Raw genomic sequence first — 21,612 nt, forward strand, 5'->3', positions numbered from 1 at the left:
TTCCGAGCCTGTAGCGCTGCATGGGGTTCTTATGACCCAAGTGCAGGACCTGGCACTTGACGTTAAACTGCATACCATTGGCCTTGGCCCATTGATCAAATAGCATGTATTGTACCATATTCTGGTTAAATAATCTTACCAGAGATGAGATAGAAACTATCAATGGTTTGTGCATGCTTTTTTATGGAACTGTAGTTAGTCCTTAAGCCTAAAACATATTCAAATTTCAGTTCAATTGCCTTGAGAAACCATGTTTTGTCTCTACTGACAAGATTGATCCTTGTCAGTATTTAATCAATCTATGTAAATCATAACAACAGGTCTATCTTCTTTAACTGTCCAAATACGAACTCAGTGGCTTTCATTTAAGCAGCAACTGTAGTCACATTATATCTATGCTAAGTAAATAATGAATTAATTACCCTTGGAGAGCTTACATTCTAAAATCTAACACAGCGATACTGCATTAAAGTCAGTAGGGGTTTTTATTTTAATTTATCTTAAAACCTAAAGGAAATATATAAATAATTATATAAAGATTGGAGGTCATTTAATCGAATCTTAGATTTATACAAGTCCAGAAGCAAGTAAATAATTGTAAAAGCATCATATAACTGAATGACAAGTAACAAGAGCAATTCAAGACAAGCAGAAACCACCCTCCCCCCAAAAATCTACTAAAGAAAAATGAAGCCACTGGAAAGCCAGTATTCTCTTGCAAGTGAAATGAAGGACATAAATTAGAAGAATATGAAGCCAATCAATAAAATAAATAAGTCAATTAAATGGATGCATATTTATGCTGAAAGCAGAAAACCTTGATTCGGGGAGGTTTTGGCACTTGACGAAGACAGCAATTATGCAAGCTAAGGTTTCAGACAAAAGTTAGTTTATTCTGTTTGCATAAAGATAAATCTTAAGCAACATACCTCAAACCTATTCATTTTAGGCAATAAAACTGAGGCACTGTCAGAAATGAGGTGCTTGAACAAATTGAAAAATTAAGGAGCAATAAGAAAGAACGAGATATAGTTCACCTAAGGACGCTGAAGCAACTTAAGCGTGAACTGTCTGAGCTGATAACAAAAATAGATACTCTTTTACTAGCATTAGTTACTCACCAGCTAATTGAAGAGTAGCAAATATGCCTTTTCTTAAAACGGTTCAACAGAAATCGTGATACCTGGTTTAGTGCTCTGCCTGGCAAACCTATAGCATGTCAAGCAGAAGCTGTCATTTCTAATCAGTAGATGATACTGTACCCTGGGAATACTGAGGTGACATTCTCCTTTCTGCAGATCAGGCACCTCATCAACTTCAAACCCAGAACCGTCCTTATACCACTTGAAAACAGTCTCCTTCTTTGTGTTCGCAACCTGTACAACAGAAAAGGCACGTAAGCCTGGCAATGTCCTGAAGAAAGGTATCCCACTGTAGGCAGTCACACAGGTACTTTCAACATAAGAAGCCAATGTTTTTGTAACACATGTCAAATAAATCCAAGTAAAAAACCAATTTCAACCAAGTCCTACTAAGCAAGTCTTAGTCCTATGGTATTTGTTTGTGGCACGGAACTGGTCAGAAGCATATAGCTTATAGCTTCAGAGCCCTGTCAAATCCTTAAAGGCAATCCTGTCAATCTCTTCCCTTAAAGGGTTTTGCACGCTTGCTATGTGGTTGTAGTTTGTCTAGAGTTATCTGTGAGAAGTATCTTTGAAAATAGAGATGCTGAACCCTCCTTTATTTTTTTGTTTGCCATGTTGTCTCCAGAGAACTGTAATACAGAACTTGGGCCCTATCTTAGAGAGTTTTCAGCCAATTTGCAGATTTATCCCAGCTACCTAAGCAATTTCTTTCACAGCTAACTGCAGAGAGCAACTGAAATTACTATTCTGAAAGCATTTGAGACTTCAAAATTGCGAGCTGCACCAGAAATTCTTTTTTTCTACTACATTGGGTCCTATGGGAAGTACAAAGATTTGAAAAGTCCTACAAATTGCAGTCTCTCCCAACACAAAGGGGCTTAACAATGTAGTGCAAATGCAGAGAAGTTGCTTGAAAGACAGAATTTTGCTGTAGTAGCAGCAGCTCATCTAAGCAATGCATAAGTAGACTACAGCTATACCTCAAGTACTGTTATAATTTTGAAATATAAATTGTGAATTGGTGATGCTTAAAATATTGCTGGATGAATGACCTCAAACTGTGAATTCAAAGAAGCTAAAAGCCCAGCTCCTTTTAGAAACCTTTGCAAAAGATTCCCCCCCCCCCCCTCAGAAGCACTATGGTTTATTTGACATCACTATCCCCATACCTTTCTAAAAATCACAAAAATGCAATGGTATTTCCATGCACAGCCTGAATTCCCAGTCAGCATGGCTTTGGTAGAAGGACAGAGCTGGCAGGACATTTCTCAGTCCCCAGGCAGTTGCTTTAAAAAGCCTCCTTAAAAAAGAACTGAACAAATGGATAGAGGGCAGCCCAGAAGTTAATACACATCTGCAATAGTTTTCAAGTGGCTTGCTTGGAGGAAAAAACACACACCAATTTCTAACCCTTTCACGTTAGAGACATCATTCCATAGATGAACAGCTCTATGAAAGCTCTCTATAGAGGTGACTGGACAAATGGGAGGGCCTCCTATACTGATTCCTGCACATCTCTATAAAACCTGCTCGAATTAATCACATATATTGCTGCTTAATAACCAGTGTGGTTGCTATGGATCTCTGACAGAGTATTTGAGATCACAACCTGGCCCAAAGCAATGCCTTGGTTGAGAAAATTGAGCAGCATTTTACGTTTACCAGCAACTACAAAGTGGCTATTCCTGTAGTCATATGACATGAGTGGCAATTTTATTTGAACAAAGCCTGAAGGAACAAGCCTCTAATGCTTTTCAACAATTTTTCATCAAAGACTGTTAGCACTCAATCTGACAATAAATAGACTGAGTTTCAGACACATGCAATTTGCAGTGCTGAAGTTATTTCATGTTGACATTTACTATGAAAAGTTACCTTTTTCGCTGTTTAGCCACACACCAAAAATCTTGCTTTTAACAGACACAGTACAAATAAGGGTCAAAGTTATGCAAGAGCAGGTAGCTTCTGAATGTTCTGAAATTTAGGAATACTTGAAGAAAAATTATAGTAGATGCTGGTATATGAAGAAAAATAAACACACAATAAAAAGCAAACATCATCAAATTATCATTCAGATGGACAAACATGTCCCACTGGCCTGCAGATGCTACAATAACAAGAACAAAGTCATCAATCCCAGTTATTTCAGAATTAAATACTAAGTGAGTCAAAAGTCAATCACGTCCAATCACATAGAAAATAAGAGGTACCTGAGGTAACATGTGTTATTTTTTATATACTCTTTTATAACATAATCCACATTTTTCATTGTTACTGTAATGGACCTGGGTCATACAGTCAGTCCTCTGCCCTGCACAAGCTTCCAGCTGGCCTGGGTTCCTAACTCCCCTATTTCATGCCATGGCCTTTGAGAAAGTAAAAGCAAAAAGCCCTCTTTTACAGGTACTTCCTTCACATCATCCCAGGCTCTTTCAAGAGTTAAAAACACCCACAACAATTATTTTTGCAGAAGAGCACTAAACAGACTGTAGAAGACACCTGGGCCAAGTGCTATGACATGGCCTTGGGAAGCAGAGATTGTTCCTTGGATGTTTTTATTACCACAGAAATAGCCCAGAGCAGCCACATTTCTAACTTGAATGTCAGGTATCTGAAGTGCGTAGGACAAATCCAGGCTTTATTGCTCAGACTCTTGCTATGTACAAATATCAATTAAACAGGCATAAACAACGGTACCATGTGAAGCTAATGGCCAGTCACACACAAACAGTGACAAACATTATAAGGTCAATGGCATAGTTAAAATGATGAGTGTGAAAACAGCCCACATCCTAGATTTCATTTACATAAAATGTTCTGACCTTATGAACAAGAAGTACGCTGGTGAAAAGCATATAAGCTCAGCCTTTCACAGTTTCAGTGGTATAAGCAGGCTCGACAGTCAATGAAAAGAAGGATAATTTCAGATTAATTTGTAAAGAATTAACACTGGTATAAATAGTTCGGCAACATTTAATTCCCCATGTGAATGAAATGATAAGCAGGGTTCATGCCTGAGGCAAATGCATGTTGAGATTATAAAGCACTCCAGCTATGCAGCTCAGTACCAGCAACGGTACCATGTTAGCTAATGAGTGTTGAGCCCTATAATGTGGGCACACAGAATGGCAGCTGCATCACCCAGGTCAGTTCCACTGGGAACAAGTTGAGGTTAAAGGTGTCCTAATTAGTGAGCAGAAAAAAAGAAGGGAAAAAAATCCCACAAATGTCCATGTAAATGGCTTATAATGAATGATTCAAGTTAGTCTAATTAAAAGCCAAAAACTTATTCAAAAGAAGTAGAGAAAATTAATACAAAGAGTCCACATTACAGGAAAAGGCAATGAAGAAGAGTTTGATGCCTGTTGAATTCAATTAACTTAGTTATTCAGACCTCTAATTAGTCACTCTAGAAGAGCAACAAAAATGAAAATATATCAGTTTAGCCTGGCATATAAAGATGTTAATGCAGAAGTTACTCTGAATTCCATGCACATAAGCATTAGTTAAGATTCAAAAGTCATTAGCCAAATACAATAAACATGCTTTATAACTTTAATTCTAGAAGCTTTTGTTGCATGTTTGGTTACAGTCGATTAAAGAATAGATGCTTTGGTAGGGGAACCTCCAAATCAGAAAATGGTGAGGAAAGAGTTCAAACTCTGGCTTTTTGTGGCTATTTTTTGAGGAAGGAAGAAGGACCATTGAGAAATGAATATTTTGTTTAAATGATTTTTATGGCTCACAACTATTATAAAGAATTAGATGACCTAACACATTTAGAAATGTCCTGTAATTTTTTTTTGTTTTAATGAAGACTACTGCTGAAGAGCAGTAAGTCAGAAATTTTGATTTTAAATATTTCTAAATAATAAAAAGAAGCTTTCATATGAAACTTTCAAATTTAAAATTACAAAAATCTTTCCTCACATTTTCCTAGATAATTTTGTAATTTAATTTTTTAACACATTCTAAAAAAGTATTTCAAGTATATTTCCTCACCTTACAAGCAAATAAAACTTCACATTCCTCTGTAACTTTCCAGTACAAAAACTCTGAGAAGTGAGGACCTAAGAAACAAAATTGTCTTAAAGCATATGTTGTAGAATGAAGAGTATCAGAGAGATCCAGGGAAATAAAGAAAAAAGATGATAATTATATTATAACATTCCTATATCAGAGTGATGAGAGGGAACTCCTGAACTACCTATCCACTAGAAGAAAAACTCTGCAGTAAATTTTTATCATATTGATGCAGGCATCTACAGTACAGCTTAGAAACCTGAGGCTCGTCTCTGTATGATAAATCATGTAGTACTCCAAAAAGTAAAGTGGTGAACAAGACAAATCAGTTTACTAAATATGTTTATGCCCAATTGCCAACTAAACATAGGAAAGAAACAGAGTAGCTACAAATAAGTGTACAGACAATGTGTTTAACGCAAAGGGAAATGGAGAATAAACAAATGTAGCCAAACACCCAATTAAATGTTCAAAGCAAAAATTGTATGACAGGTAGTATTTGTCCAAATTATATAAAGTTAAAAAATGCATTAAACATTACAAGCTAAACAGGAAGTATTCCTTTTCTCCACTGAGGTTCCAATCCTGCAAACATGTATATCTTTAAGTAAATTTACTGACATACATAGCTTTTTTAAAGTTATTGTGCTTACCCATGTCAGTAAATCTATGTTTTACTGTCTGTGGGATCAGGGCCCATAATTGCAATATCCAGACCTGGGAGGTGGCAAAGTCCCAGACTATCACTTAAATCATTGAGAAATGAAAGATTTGGTGAGTTTATGCTGTAAGTGGTGTAATTTCTTTCCTAAATCTATTTTAACACCCTCCCCCAAGAAAATTGAAAATAATATAATTACATTGCTTATGAAGAGAAGCTTACCTAACCTATTTAGAATAAATGCTTTTAATTATTACTGTTACTTTCCCCCTAAAAGCCATGTGCTTGCCAAGTGAATATTACAAACTAGAAATCAAACTCAGTTTTTTAAGGATTTCACAGTGATAGAATTTTGAATTAGTTATCCAATATTAATTCTTACTTTCAGCTGCAAACAATATTGATAACAAGTATATAACAAACTCTGCAACTGTATAGTAACTATGCAACAAATATACATTTGGTTCCTGGAAGTTTGCCTGGACAGAAACCACAGGATCAGGTTTTTAATCTTCCTTGTCTGACACTATGCTGTCTCCTCTTCTGTCAGTTATATTGAAGGGACAATTTATATGCTTAAAACTAAACATGCTGAAATGTTTTTTTGGATCAGAGCCTACAGTAAGCACACTTCTTATGAATACCGAGCAAAGATAACCTCTTGTAAGAACTCCCACTTCATTTCTCTATTTAATGAAAGTTCTGTCACAACTTTCCTTGTCATTAAACACTTAAGATTCAGCTGGACAGGGTGCTGGGCCATCTTGTCTAGGCTGTGCTTTTGCCAAGAAGGTTAGACCAGATGATCCTTGAGGTCCCTTCCAACCTGGTATTCTATGATTCTATGAACTTGCATGTATCATATTACAATGTTGGAAAATAAGATCCACCAAAGGTTTAGTGCCTACTCAAAATGTGCAATATATTCATCTTCTAATGAAATCAATGCAAGTTGGAAACACCAGGAATGCGTCATTAGCTGCAAACAGGGCTTAAAGTCACCGATCTGCTCCGTCATACCTTGCTTCCTGAGAAATTCCTTTCGCTGGAGATCAGACTCAGCTAGTACTGCCTTGAATGCTAAATTTTAGAAGAGGTGAATGAAAAATGAGTTAGTCACAAAATTACTCAAAGGATAATTGAAATTCGTTTCTTCATCAGAGTCAAAGTTTCAATGTTTCAGTGAACATACCATCTCCAATGAGAACTAATGAAGACTGGTTCTTGGCCTTTCCATCTTGAATCTGTACTGTGTAGGTACCTTCATTGTCAATTGTAAATCGGTCCATCACCATTTCTATAATGCCATTTGAACGGTCACAATTTATTTTATGCCTCTGAAATAAACAAGTAATAACTTTAGTGTAGTCTAAATTATTTATTATTCCCTACAGAATTAATCATGGTTTATATCCCTGCCTCCATACTCAATCTTTTTCATAGCCTTTTAATTGTAAACTATGGAAACAGGGCTGTGCTTGCATTTACTTTTGTACAACAAGATCCCAGTCGTGACAGAAACCTCTGTGGGTAATTGCATTTGAAATCCTAGAGTCATCATCACAGAGCTGGTTTGGATTTAAAAATAATAGTTGATGGCACCATGCATGTTTGAAGAAGAGCCTACACAATCAGTCTTTAGCTACATTACAGCTTCCAGTTCAACAATGGGTTTTGGTAGGCTGAAGCACTATTCCTAGCAGAGTCCAGAAAAAGCTGGAAGTATTATGTTTGTAGACACAAATGTGGATCTCCAAATAAATCCATCGCTACAAATCCAAAAGGTCATCACTACTAAATACCTCTGACACATATGTGGCAGCTTAATACTGGATCTTATTATCTCCCTAAAAAAAAGTTTATTTAGGAAGGTATAACAATTCGCTCATCTAATGCTAGGTATTCTTTTCGAAGAACGCTAAAGTGTAAGACCATGAGAACGGTATTTTTTCCAAAACCAACAAAGCTTCTGGAAACTAAAAAGATCAGCCAAGTCCAGCAAAAAGAGAATTAGAATTCTGTCGAAACTTCTAGTTACATACTAAAGTGCTTGCAGAATACCCAGAACACCAAACATTGATTTGAATTTGAAGTTAAATATGCTTTTCACTGTTTGTGTCCTTCTTGTGTTTGCTTTCTATTAAATATTCCAGAAAGATACACTATTGTCAGGCATCATCAGGGAAACAGAAAATTGCAAGCAAATATTGGACAATACTTGCAAAATATGTGTTTTGAATTTGCCGGTATTATTTTAGACAAAACTACCTTTTACTAAGTAATATACTCTTTCATTCAGTGAGTAACAACCATGAGGACTGTGTCCCACTAACAGTGATGATAACTTTGAATCTCAACTTACAAATTCCTAAAGAAAAGCAAAAATAATCCACAGAAGTTACTTCATGAATACTTTTAGGTAACCAATGCGGCCAAGGATATTACACACTAACTGTTCCATTCACGATGGGACAGAAAAGTAAATGTCACCATCTAGAAGTAGTTCTATGCATTAAATTATTATAGACCCTGTTACAGTTAAAAGAAAACATCATGCCCTATAAACAGAATATTTTCATGAAGCTTTTTATTGGACTCCAAAACTGGGAAAGATACCTAAAGCCATAGGCAGATAAAGTTTAGGAAAGGGAAGAAAGAAGGAAGAAAAAAAAAAAGGTAGTAAAAATACCACTTGTTAAACTTTCTGGGAGCTTTCCTAAAGTGGAGGAACCTTTAAGTACTGATCCAAAATTAGTAGGAATGACCCCACAAGTATATCTGCTTCAGCTTTGAGGGACACCTCCTGACCAGCTTCAAGAACAGGTTCACTGTTGTATGGACAACAGGCCTGGAAGAATAGTGTAGACATACTCAAGATGTTTAGCATTCATTACTGGTACTTCCAAATGTACAAACAGTTCTAGTTTAAATCTTAATGGGATAACTGAAGAATTAAGAAAGAGAAAAGATAATGGAATTAACAAAGCAGTAGCTAACAGGTTGATTAGGACAACAATTTATTAAAAAAAAAAAAAACAACCAAAAACCTTCTTTACAGTTCGGGTGACAGAGCACTGGCACAGGCTGCCCAGGGAGGCTGTAGAGTCTCCTTCTCTGGAGATTTTCAAAACCCGCCTGGATGCAGTCCTGAGAAATGTGCTCTGGGCAATCCTGCTTTAGCAGGGGAGTTGGACTAGATGATCTCTAGAGGTCCCTTCCAACACTGAAAATTCTGTGATTCTGTGAAATAAATGATTTAGAGGGAAGAGACTGAGGTATAAATTTTATATAAAATAACAGGGGAAAATGCTTATATAATTTGGATGTGCACTTTCCTGTATATAGTTCAAAGAAAGATACTGTCAAAGAATAAGACAAGATTTAATTAATCAGGAAATTAAGTAGAAAAATTACTTATGTAAGAGTTCACCTGTCTAAGCCAGGTAGGTCAAAAACAGAACTTATAAACTTCACCAAACTAACAAAAAGTGCAAATTCAAATTCTAGCTTACAGTCTCTTGACCCACAGAGGTTGAGGGCAACACTTGCATTCATTTCATGAGTTCTCAGGGAGAATGTTAAATGGAGATTTGCCAGAAGCAGAAAAAGAAGAGCAAGATATATGTTTTAATCTGGTCTTTTATCACACTTCTAGATTTTTTTATTTCTTGCTTTTAGGTAAAGGAGAAAAAAATTAAAAGATTAAAATGACAGCTGATTAAATGGGGCCCAATTCATTCCATTCTCAGATTATTTTGAAATCTTACCGAAACCATTCTCTGTTAGGACCCAGAAGGAAAAATTTATCACTTCAGCCAATGTCAAGAATCAGACTACAATTCACCGGCATAACGGTCTATTGAACATGTTCAGTGACTGTAGCCCGGTCTCCGGGCAGGTTTTAGAGTGTAATTAGGCTTCTAACTATTGCCATTATGCAGCAAGATGAAGTTCAATGATTTTATGGGCACCATAAATACTAGGCTTTTATGTGACTTTCCACAAAAATATCATCAGTCTGCAAACGTAAATGTCACCTGTGGGTTACTAATTAAAGAGGTGAAATAATACAGCTCCACTTCAAGACACTCTCTGATGTCAACACTTCCAAAATGTATGTGAACTAAAAATAGCTCATTCTGTTCCACTTACATTGCCAAGACAGAATATTGTCATTTCAATACATCCTAGTCACTAATATTCAGGTTTTCAGTGCTATAGTTTATTACTTCTTAAAGAAAGAAAAACAGAGAAGTATTTTACTCAGAAACGCTTCTTCTTCCACTTGTCAATATGTAATTAAGGTAAATACTCTTTGCTGTTCTATGGTATAAAAATGCTGATAAGCTTCTCCAGCCAAAACCAGGATTTGCATCCTCAGGAATAAACTGAACCTTTTAAACTGCTGCACTGGAAGTGGATTCCTCATAGGAAAAGATATTTCCATTTCTGTACTTTATGCCCAGCAGATGAACCACACTCCACCCCTGCAAAGGCCTGACCTTGTTTTCTTTTCAGCCCAATCTGACAACATTTTTGTGCAGCTTTCTATGAAAGGGTCTTCCTAGAGCTATAAAAATGCAGGTAGCTGGTAGCCTGCCCTGTCATCTCTGTGTAGCCATTCAATGCCCATTTAGTGCCTATGACAAAATTTACAACAACAACAAAAAATGTAAGTGTCACCATCTGAACATTTTGCATCTATGACCGTTGTTACATTGCCAAGTGCCTCCCACGTTACATGTAAAACTAGTAGCAGCAGCCTCAGAGGGTCTCTGGGAACAGCCTGTCTTACTGGTTTGGAGTCCAAAACTGTACTTGAAGCAGCTTTTTTGTCTTAAGCTATTCTCCTAAAATATTTGTTCACTACTGTTAATCAGATGTGTTTATTACTGGTCTGTGTCTAATTTCTCCTTCTCTTTGGCTGTTTGTTGTCTAGCTACCCAAGATGAATATAGACTTCTGAAGGTTAAACTTTGCCTTTTTTTTTTTTTTTATGGCAAAAAAGATTTGAGTTAAAGCACAATATTCCTTTCGGGTATCATCAGACCTTAATAACATAGTTTTAAGCAACTATAAAAATAGAATAGCTATTAATACATAAAGGTTTATTAAACAAAATCACATATATATAGTACTCAATATGTACTTACATCACTGTTTTCAACTTCCTTATCATTAATAACAAATCTGAAGTTAGAATCTGGTGATAAGCTTTCAGCCTGAATCCAGAAACGAACTTCTCCTTTCTCAAGGACCTCATAAGCTAATTCTGATTTCAGTGGTATTGCTGCAGAAAGAAAAGCAATCAAACGTTAATAATGCATGAATTCTTGTGAGACAAAAGACTATTGTAGTAAAAATATTAGTATCTCCCTATTATTTACTGAATGCTGGGTATAGAATAAATTTTATGCAGAGAAAAGACATCCAATGCAGTCTTTGGCTGATTTTTAAATTACTTTCTCAAAGGGAGGAAAGAATTTACAGCTTATAGTTTGCACACTATTTAACAAATTGGCTAATAGCAACCTATAGTCTTTTGTCAAAGTTAAACTTCAAGAAACTTTTAGGCAATGATAATCTCATTCAGTGCAAACTAATATTCTTATAAATGAATGGAAAGATAAGGAAGCAAGTTTTTTCACGAAAAATGAATCTGGCGTTGTCTCAGGAAGAACCTTTTTAGAACTCCAGTCACTAGTATGTAATTATATTTCTTCTAGAAGTACCAAATAGGTTCAGATCTTCAACTTACTTGGATTCTTTATTTCGTTGCTTAATGCCATCAGACGTTCAAACTCTGAAATTGAGATAAATACGCATGTTTTAATTTATTCTGAAAAATACAGTCAGAAAGCAAGTGTCAAAGAAGGTACATATCAACATCAACAGACAGTCTCCTTAAGTCTTATATGGGAAATACCCAACTCTCTTCAGAAAATGATGATTAAAAAATAAGATTTAAGAAACATAAAGTTCTGATTTAGTGACTGTTCCTATTTCATGCATTTCTATGCACACTCTCTTATGCAAAGGAATAAAACCTGTTTTAAACTCTCTATAGGATTTAAAAGAAAGATTGGAGACAGTAGCTTCTAAGCAGTATATGGGGTTCCTTTATTTGCTGGCTTCTTTCTGACACTGTACCTGAAAATCTTGTTTTACTGTGGAAGGAAACAAGATTGAGTGCAGGTTATTCTGAAAAAGGTACAGAAAGTTCTATTTAATGCACAAAATCCTCATGAAGGATGTGTGAGAATCTAGAAATCATTTTGTTAGATTTTCATACTAACCCTATTTATCATATTCATTACTAAAAAAGATTTGGAAGTTGAATATTACTGTCAATTCCAAATTTACAGATAATGTAAAGACCAGAGGAAGTTAGCAAGGATTTATGATGTGGTCGAAGATTTAGCAAAATTGCAGGAGATTTTATAACATTTGAGGAAGTAACTGGTCAGTGAAATGATGGTTTTCAGTGCTAAGAAACAAAATCTGACACTTGTGCAGGGATCCAGTACAAAAAAAATTGCGGTTTTGAGTGACAGATATGACTAGGGAAGACAGATAAGACTACGGCTAAGTGTGGGATGGGAAACACCTTCAGTGCTCTTCTACATGAAAACCTTTGAAGGTAGGACTGACGGTGACAAGACCTACCAACACGTTTCAGAGTGATGCTTCAAAACTAAGCCAAAGAGAAGTTCTCATGATCAAATGCGTATCTTCTACATTCCTGGAGAACCATATTTTTTCTGGCTGCACATGGATTTCTTTCCAACGCCTACTTTGAATGCAAGTTTTTACGTGGTTCACACTATGATAAAAGTCCTGCCTACAATCAGACTCACACTCAGTCTCATCTCCTCTCCATAAATGACTTAGAAAGAAGGCAAGTAGAGGGATTTTCATGCTTAAGGAACCAGGCAGAGCAATTACAGCCTGTGGACTGGAAAAACACCAAACTAATTTTTGTGTTATTTAAAAACAGCAAAGCCCCCCCCTTTGCCTTTCACCTCAGCACCTCTCAATGGTAAATCAAAGTCAGACTGAAGCAAATTCATTGCAACTCCAATGAAACAAAATAGCTACAATGAAATAAAGCAAAACTAACATAAATTTAAGCCAAAGGATAATTTAACCCAATGTATTTGTATCTTGTTAAAGCAACATCCTTTTCCTCACATTCTTCTCACTAGTTCTCTGCATCACAGTTATATGAAACTGTATCTAGAGCCTCAAGGTCTGTCTGTATATTAGGCTCCTTGGTAAGCAGAGACCTGACAGTAGCTTTACAGCTAAGAGAGAACTGATTATTATAAGGTATGAAAGGCTACAAAGTCAAAGAACAGCAAAAGTGACATACTAAAAAGATTCACAAAACAGTGAAAAAAGCAGCATTTTCAGACATTTAACAGAAAGATATTTGCAAACAGTATTATAGTCCCAGCATAATTCTAATTGGGCATATTCTTTGTCTTTTTTTCTAAAGAAAAAATTGTCTTAAATTAACCCAACTTTCATTATTGCGATAATCAGAAAAGTAAGTAATCACACACAGCCTGTTGTGTGGTCTTTTTTGTTTTTTCCTCAATGCATAGGATAGAATGTGAGAGTTGCAAAGTTCTTTTTCTTCCTTGGACAATTTTTAGTGCAGTCGAGGTGATAAAATGAAGAAAGTCTTGAGATGGCAAAGATCTTACCTTCATCATCCATAACGAAGCTGGATGAAACCCCATCTGTGTCACTAACTGAGATAGAATAAGTTCCCAAGTCTGATTTATCAGGATTTTTGAAGTACAGCTTAGAACTAAAATGATCAATAAAAAAGGATATAATTAGTGGACTTTCTCACTTTATTGAGATTTTTAACAGGACAAACTTCTAACAATTTGATAGACTGGCATGACTTACTGATTTCCTTCTGTTTCAATCTTAAACTTATCAGAATCATCAATCTCCTCGTATGATTTACCCCATGCAAAATGAGATGCATCTGTAGCTTCTTTGCACTCAAAAGCCAGGTAAATATTACCCTCATCATCCACACCTGAAAAGATCTCTTTTGTTCCTGCAAAATAGGAATCAACTCACATGTCAAGGCTGCATTTTTCTTTTGAGCTGCAATTCAGCAAATACTAAAGCCCACGCAAATTTTGTCCACCTTTACTAACAGGTACTGATCTTACTTGAAGATCTTAAAGCATGTTTATTTCATATGCTGATTCAGCATCACATATTAGCAAGATTCTTACTCTACATGAAAAAAAAAGGAATACAAAATAATAAATACTTATTGAAAAACAAATCTATAAAATGAAACTGAATATGAGAAGACATCAACAGTTTAAGTAAATTAATTTTATTATCACTCTTGAAGCTTTAATAGATGTGTTGCCATACTTTTTTGCTCACGGCAAGTAGCACCTTTGTTTATGAGAATAAAAATTAAAATAACTGATTATTAAATATTTCCTGCAGTAAGTAAAGCAAAAAGTCTTGACAGCACCTCTGCATCCACACTATTTTTTATTTACGTTTTAAGGCTAAGAGCTTCTTAACTCTTGAAATACTTATCTGTGCTACAATATCAAATCTGAGTGATTAAATTCACTTTTAAGTATTTCAGTATTTTAGAAGCAGAGGAGATAAAACAGTTCATTACCTGGTCGTGCCTCAACAAGCACTGGTTCAGATATCTCAGATGACTTGCCTACCCCATCATCATTCACTGCACGAACTTTGAAAACATAGGTATGACCCTCATGTAAATCTGTGACCTTGAACAAAATAAAGAGCAAAGTCAATTTAAAAAACAATCTAAATTCTTTTGTGTGCTTATATGAAGATGTTAGCAGAAGCCCAAGTTCAAATACACATCTTTCCTGTACCCAATCAGATACTTTTAGAATTCAGTTTTAAATTAATACTAACTAATGAAAATGTTACCTTAAAATAACGCTTAGAAGTAGGTTTTTCATTAGCAGTGATCCAGTCTTCTGTATCTACTTCCTTATAGTCCACTAAATACCCAGTAATAGGACTTTTGCCTTCATACACAGGAGCTTTCCACAGAAGAACCAGTGACGTATTTCTAACTTCACAAATCGTGAGACCATAGGCAGGACCTAAAATATTTCAAATATTCAAAGTTCACTTCAATATAATAAAGTTTTGCAAACTGGCCATATAGAGGCATCACTTTCATTTTGTTTTGATTGTGTTTGCTTTCAAAAATCTCATCCTTTACAATAAACCTGGTATATGTGGTATTTAGGTCATTTTCCCCTCATGGCTATATACAGCAGTACCTGCTTCATGCAGTGAGTGGCTTTAGCATTCTGTAATATTTTGAAGCATACATTAGATCTCAGTAACTTCACTTTAAGGGAAAACTACTCATGTGGAAAATCCATGCAGTTTAAAATTTTCCAACAAGTAACAGAAGTTTCTCGTCTATTATTTAATTCACCAGCCCCACATCAAAGTTGTTTCACTGAGCCTGACTCAGGTTCATAATTTAGCATCCGAATTTTTATTTTTTGTTGCTATAGATGAACTATGATCCTTCAGACTAATCCAAAACCCACTGGCACCAGTGGATTTTGGATCAGGCTTCTCATTCCCTGACAGAAGAATTTTTCATTGTGAAGTGTATAACAATAGCGAAGAACTTCTCAAGAGGATATCTGTCAGGAGAGCTATTTACACCAAAAACATACTGGTGTTCCATGAATAAGTGAGAGTTCATACCTGTGCAGCTATCAGGTTATGTTCTCCCTACTATACTTTCCTTCTTCTTCACTTAACTGTTCTGGTGCCATTCAGTTTACCTTGTAGCATTTATTTTTTCCTATACTCTTGATATTTATTTATACCTAGACTATAAAGGCATAATCATATCAATTTCCTACCATGGTGAAAAATTCCATGAGAGAATACTGATATTCAGCCAAATAATATTGCTGGAACCTTGCTTCTTGTGCTTAAATTTACAGTAAGGAAACCTGAAAACACCTGAGATTCAGGGGTTTTCTCAGTGTTGTCAGTTTGGCCTCATTCAAGATTTTGCATTTCCTGACAACACGTCTCACCATTTAAAATGAAGAAGAGAAGAAAAACCTTACAAATAAAGCTGATTGTCATTCCAGCCTACATGACGTTAGCCAGTGACGAATAAACATGAAATTTGTGAAGGACATAATGGTAGCCAGTGATGAATAAACACGAAATTTGTGAAGGATGATATTCACCAAATATACAGCAAAAAACAGTAGAAATTTGTTTCTTCATAGTGGATAAGCACATTTCAGAAAAGAAACATGTAAGTACTTGTTGCAGATCTTATGAGGATAAACACCAAATTCCTCATAGAAAGACTGCAATTTTCAAGGAGCCTAAAGCCTTCTCTCGGGGCTCTTTAAAAATCCCAACCTAAATGTCTCTATATCCACAGATAATTAAAATTCCAGTGGCAGATGCACCTGCTAGAAATCCAGACAGTAGAAGAAAATGTGTAATGAAGTATGTTCTATTCTAAGGATTTTGAGACCACAGACGTTTCATTTTTTTAAAGTCATGTAAAATAATTCATTAGCTATCATTGCTAACTCACAGAGGCTCTCAGAGATACTAAGACTAGAGTTCTGCAGAAGGATGAAATAATTATGGGCTCTGGGCAAGGAATCCATCACTCACACTGGAAATCTTGCAAGGGGCTTTGGCCTTTCTAAGGAAACCTCCCTTCCATATAAAAAGGTGGAAGAATATTTCGTTGACACCGGGAGTATTTGCAGTCACATTACATTAGTCTTCAATATCTTTAGTAAGACAGGGAAGAGGCTCAGCCTCTTTCTCCCAGTCATAAATCTCAATTATTTCTTTTCATTATTGCTAAGCCATTGTTTAAAAACTTATTCTAAAAAAAAAAAGAATTGTGAAATATTTTAACAGGTTTGGAGATTTGGAGGGGATGAGGGGGTTGTTTGTTTGTGGTGGGGTTTTTTTTAAGCAGAAAGAATGCAGTACTCTGTTCAGCTAGTTTCATAATGAGAACAATGTAATCAGCCAAGGAGTAGAAAGGTCAGATTGTTCATTATGAAAATGGAAATTTCACTCTCTTCATTTCCTGAAAGTGCCTTTTATTTTATTTCTTTATATATCATTTAAAATGAAGGATAATCTTCACTTGTTTACACACTAGGCCATTTCACTGACGTTTTGAAAACACTGTAGAGAGTATAAATCACAGATCCTTTCTTTAAGAAAAAATAATTGTTCCACCGATGATGCATTTATACTAAATATTACAAAATGACAAGAAAATATAATTAACATAAAGGGAGTTAAGGTCAGGAGATTAAACATTTTGTTATTGACAGCTTTGCCATGTCATTAAATCCAGAAGCTAAGATTTATGAACTCAGAAGAATTTAGCTAGAAAGCATGGAGAACAACTCTCCGACAAGCAGTTTTGCAGAAAAGAATCTGGGCATTAAAAAGAAGTAAATTTGGAACTTAGCATAACAGTGTAATTTTTTTTATTTTTTTTTAATAATTGTAGGAGATGGGTAGTTAACACTTCTCTGCTCAGCATTGAAAAAAATTTATTTCAAATAATGTCCCCAGTCATTCAAGAAAGACATCAACCAACTAGGAAAAGTTCAAAGAATAGCAAAAAAATGTTTATTTAGAGATAGGGAGTACATGATCCATGGGGAAAGGTTGCATGAATTGTGTTTTGTCAGCTTAAGGGGAAAGCTAGGGGTCTGATAAAGTCTTTAAACACACAGAAAAGCTGTCGCAAAGACGAAAAAAATAATCTCTTCATGTCTTTGGTGGATAGGACAACAAAAAAACTTGCTTAAATTGTAGGAAGAAAGATTCAGGAGTACAAGAAAAACTTTTAAACTGTAAACATAGAAAGATTAGGAGTATATCCTGTCCAGAGAAACTGGGCTTTCTTACTGGTAGAAGTCTTTAAGGATGGATTAGACAAGCCTCTGTCAACGAGATAGGTATAGCTGATCCTGCATGTGGGCAAGCAGTTGAATTAGATGACATTTGAGAGTCTTTCCTAGTAAATGATTCCATGATCTTACTTAATTATTTCTTGTTCCAGGCAAGGATTACTTTTTACATATAAAATGAAAAAGAAAAAAGAAATTTTCTTCCCCTTTTATGTTAATTATACATTTCTGAAATCACTAAAAATTCCAATAGTTTTACAAAACCAGATGTAAGGGATGGATTTTTTTTTTCTTTACTGAGAAAATAACTGCATGAACATTTAGGTATGAAACAGATGTGTGTAGGTGTCAGACAGTTCCTGATGACATAAACAAGTATTAGAATGGATCCTTAATTGCATACCAAAACTGTGTCATAAATAGAATCTGATTTAACAACACAGCAGTATTTTCCAGCATTTTGGGGAAAAGAAGGTAGAACTATATAAAAGTGATAGGTGCCTGTGTTTTCATTATGGGCTGTACTGTGACACTCTTTGTTTAGGCAAATCAGTACCAGACATTAGAAATAGCTTCAGCAAAAGTGTTGCTCAGTATGAGTGAGGGTGTTATAAAATAAGCAGATGGACCTTCAAAAACTTTTCCATAGATTATTTACAGAACTTGATCATTACTGAGGGGAACTAATTCCCTAGTTGGCTAACATTCAGGCAAAAAATTATGCGCTCATATTAGGTAGACTAAAGTTTGATTTTCTTTTGCGGGGGGTCCTGAATTCACAGTGCTTCTTATTTGAAAATTTTCACAGAGTTAGCATTGCAATTAACAGTCTTCAGTTATGTCTACACTGCTAAACTACAGACAACCTAAACACATGTATGAGTACTAGCACACAGTCATTCTTACTGTGTGTTTGTTAGCACATTTGTTCTAACACCTAGCTAATAATAATCTCTCAGGTAACACCTAGGTACAATCTGGGGGAAATACATGAATAAGGGCACACTAGTTGAGACTGGGAGACTTCAGGTGTAAAGTGTGAGTTATATTGTGCTAGTTGCCTCTCTCAAGAAACACGTCCCTGTTGTGTCATATTTATGACTGTAACCCACAGTTTTGGAGTCTGTAACTCCAGAACTATTCTTAGTAGACTGCAATGATGGTGCAGAGATGCCTATATATTGTACAGGTGGTGGGTGTGAAGTGGAGCTTGTAGGGCTGGGGTGAAGAGCTGAGAGAGACAAAAACATAGACTAAAGGCTGAAGACTTTCTGCTCTGAGCTGATGTGGGCAGTGAAAGAAGGAGACACTCAGCAAGCTAAGTAAAGGTCAGCCACTTCCCAGGACATTCAATGTCATCAGTGGGGATGTGGAGGTAGCTTTTAACAGGAGATCTCAGAAACAATGGCAACCTCAACAGGCAAAATGGCAGAAATTAACCCAAAGTCATCCAGCAGAGCTTTGGCTGCAACATTGCACGAACTGTGTTTTAAGGAGCTTATACTGAATTGAAATTCATGAGGAACTAATAGACTTACCAGGTTCTGGCATAGTCCAAGCTTTACACTTAAAATGCTCGCTGGGATCTGAAGGTTGACCTATTCCAACCAGATTTGCAGCAGCAACTTTGAATTCATAGAAGGCATCTTCTGTCAAATCTTCTACCTTTTTTGAGAAAATAATTCAATATATCAAAAGCCATGATTTATATTATTTTAATAAATCAAATACTTAAAAATAAGCATTCTGACATTGGTTAATTAATTATCAGGACTTACTGCTATGCTGGAGTACTGAAAGGATCTAATTTGAAGATTTTACCCTTAAACCAAAGACACCGCAGATCTCTACATTGTACTTCCATGTTTCAGCCACATCATCCTAGGAATAACAGCATCCAATATACTGGTGTGAGATGCTGTAAAAGGTTAGAGCAGAAGTCCAGGGAGCCCACTCGAAGAATGACCATTAGCAGATACTTATGGGTGAGTGTTCTAACATGAAATTCATTGCTTCTTGCATTGCTTATGAATGGCTATTCATAAGCCATTCACTTAAGTAAGAGTTCAAATGGTGTTTGGTCAAAAGAGGTCATAGTGCACTGACCAGGGAAGAAAGGAAAACAACAGGAAACTAAAGGAAAAACCAATCCAATTAGTTCCACAGTGTGCTGCTATAACTCTGGGAAAGATTCTCTCAGTATTTTTTCCTGGCTTATACGCATCTTTCTCTTAATGTTACCTACCATTACAAAGTGAAGAAGCAAGCACTTGAAAAGGTAGGACCAGAATCCATGCTCTATCTCTGCAAACACCCCTGCTAAATGAACCCTGACTTATCTAATGAGTCCATCACCACATCACATCAGATTTTGAGGTCAAGGTAGACCAGTTATAAGGCACGAGCTTCTTGACACCCATGGTAGCAGGCCTCTTCTATCCTTCCTCTTCCAGACCACCTAAATACAATAAACAAATCTTCTACACTTCAGTCCTCTGCATAATTTTCCCAAAGTTATATTTAATTGTATGTCTCAAGAGAAAGAGGCAGCTGAGGGTAGTAATTCTAGTGAAGACACTGAACAGTTTGGGATTTTCATGAATAAATAAACTTTAACTACAATCTCTGGGAAAAATGAGAGAGAAAAAAAGGATTTCGGTGTCATTTTTTTAATGGTGACAAATATATGATGGGATGGTAAAAAACATATGATGGGGTAGCATCAAATACAATACCAAAGCAAGCAAGGTAAGCTAGGAAAAGTCAGGCACTAACACAATTTAGATGGAATTTCCTGAAGATAGAGAGCTATATAGTGAGATTCACAAGAGAGAATAATAGCTCAGCCTGTAAAAAAGGTTTTTGAGATCCCAGGTTATTAAAGGAAAGAGTATTTGTGGGGTTCCCATAGAATTATTTAATCAGAGAGGGTTAAACCGTTACCGATTTCCCGGTGCTGTACTGTATATCTCAGGGCCTTCTCTGCTCGCAGTATGTCATAAAAGCTGTCTTGCTTTTATTTCCCATCAGTATTTCAAATTCCAGTCATTCAAACTAATGTATGAAGATGCACCTCCAGGCATAAACACAGTTACTGGCAGGACTGAGACTTAAATATCCAATTAATTAAACTCTGAATGGTTTCCCCTAATTTGCATTACTCATTTGTTTACAAATGCATGAAACAATGAAAATATTTGGAAAGCATTGCTTAGTAGTGCCCTTTCATGCCTATCTTACCCGCCCTTTTTCATCTCTCAACATCCATGCTCCATCTCCTATGTGAGAGATGCCAGTCATAAACTCACTCACAAGCATACATAAACCTGAGTATTGCTGGCTGCCTTCTGTGCCTGGAACATCCTTCCTGAGCTAATCTGAAGCATTAATTTCTACTTTAGTGTTAAATATCTGCTAAAGACTTATTTCTGCCCTGAGGTTTATAGGAAAGTTGCTGACCTGCAGAAATAATTTTAAGAAGTATTTGGGAATAAAATCTGATTGTTTAACTTAATTTAACAAGTGTCAGATTGGTTAATTACTTGCTATATCCTATCTTCCTAACCTTTCTTCATGGAAGTTCACATCAAACTTTTCTTCTTTTAAGAAACATTGAATACATTGTAAGTACAACCAGGAGTAATTTATTTCAAAACTAAAATCGTTGCTCCGGTACTCTGGAAAGGAGGTGATGAGGCATAATGCTAGGTTTATTAATATACTTCCCTTTCCAGCTGAAGCCAGATTTTGAGAGTAAGAACAGGGACAGTTACATTTGTTCTCAGCCCATCTCCATTTCATTTACAGA

At 35.9% G+C, this 21,612-nt stretch overlaps 1 protein-coding gene across 1 annotated transcript in view; it reads right to left on the reverse strand.

The window, feature by feature from the left end:
- The window catches only part of MYOM2 (myomesin 2), an 80,459-nt gene that overhangs the window by 13,551 nt on the left and 45,296 nt on the right, over nucleotides 1-21,612 (reverse strand). The window contains exons 19-29 of the mRNA XM_009880526.1: nucleotides 19,343-19,469; nucleotides 14,785-14,963; nucleotides 14,501-14,615; nucleotides 13,750-13,906; nucleotides 13,539-13,645; nucleotides 11,588-11,632; nucleotides 10,983-11,119; nucleotides 7,022-7,166; nucleotides 6,850-6,909; nucleotides 5,148-5,215; nucleotides 1,263-1,376 (exon numbers count right to left, since the gene is read on the reverse strand). Of these exons, the coding sequence (XP_009878828.1) occupies nucleotides 1,263-1,376; nucleotides 5,148-5,215; nucleotides 6,850-6,909; nucleotides 7,022-7,166; nucleotides 10,983-11,119; nucleotides 11,588-11,632; nucleotides 13,539-13,645; nucleotides 13,750-13,906; nucleotides 14,501-14,615; nucleotides 14,785-14,963; nucleotides 19,343-19,469 (1,254 nt within the window). The remainder of the gene's footprint in view (nucleotides 1-1,262; nucleotides 1,377-5,147; nucleotides 5,216-6,849; nucleotides 6,910-7,021; nucleotides 7,167-10,982; nucleotides 11,120-11,587; nucleotides 11,633-13,538; nucleotides 13,646-13,749; nucleotides 13,907-14,500; nucleotides 14,616-14,784; nucleotides 14,964-19,342; nucleotides 19,470-21,612) is intronic.

Source organism: Charadrius vociferus, unplaced genomic scaffold, assembly GCF_000708025.1.
Source record: "Charadrius vociferus isolate BGI_N301 unplaced genomic scaffold, ASM70802v2 scaffold123, whole genome shotgun sequence".
In the NCBI taxonomy this organism is placed as follows: Eukaryota; Metazoa; Chordata; class Aves; order Charadriiformes; family Charadriidae; genus Charadrius; species Charadrius vociferus.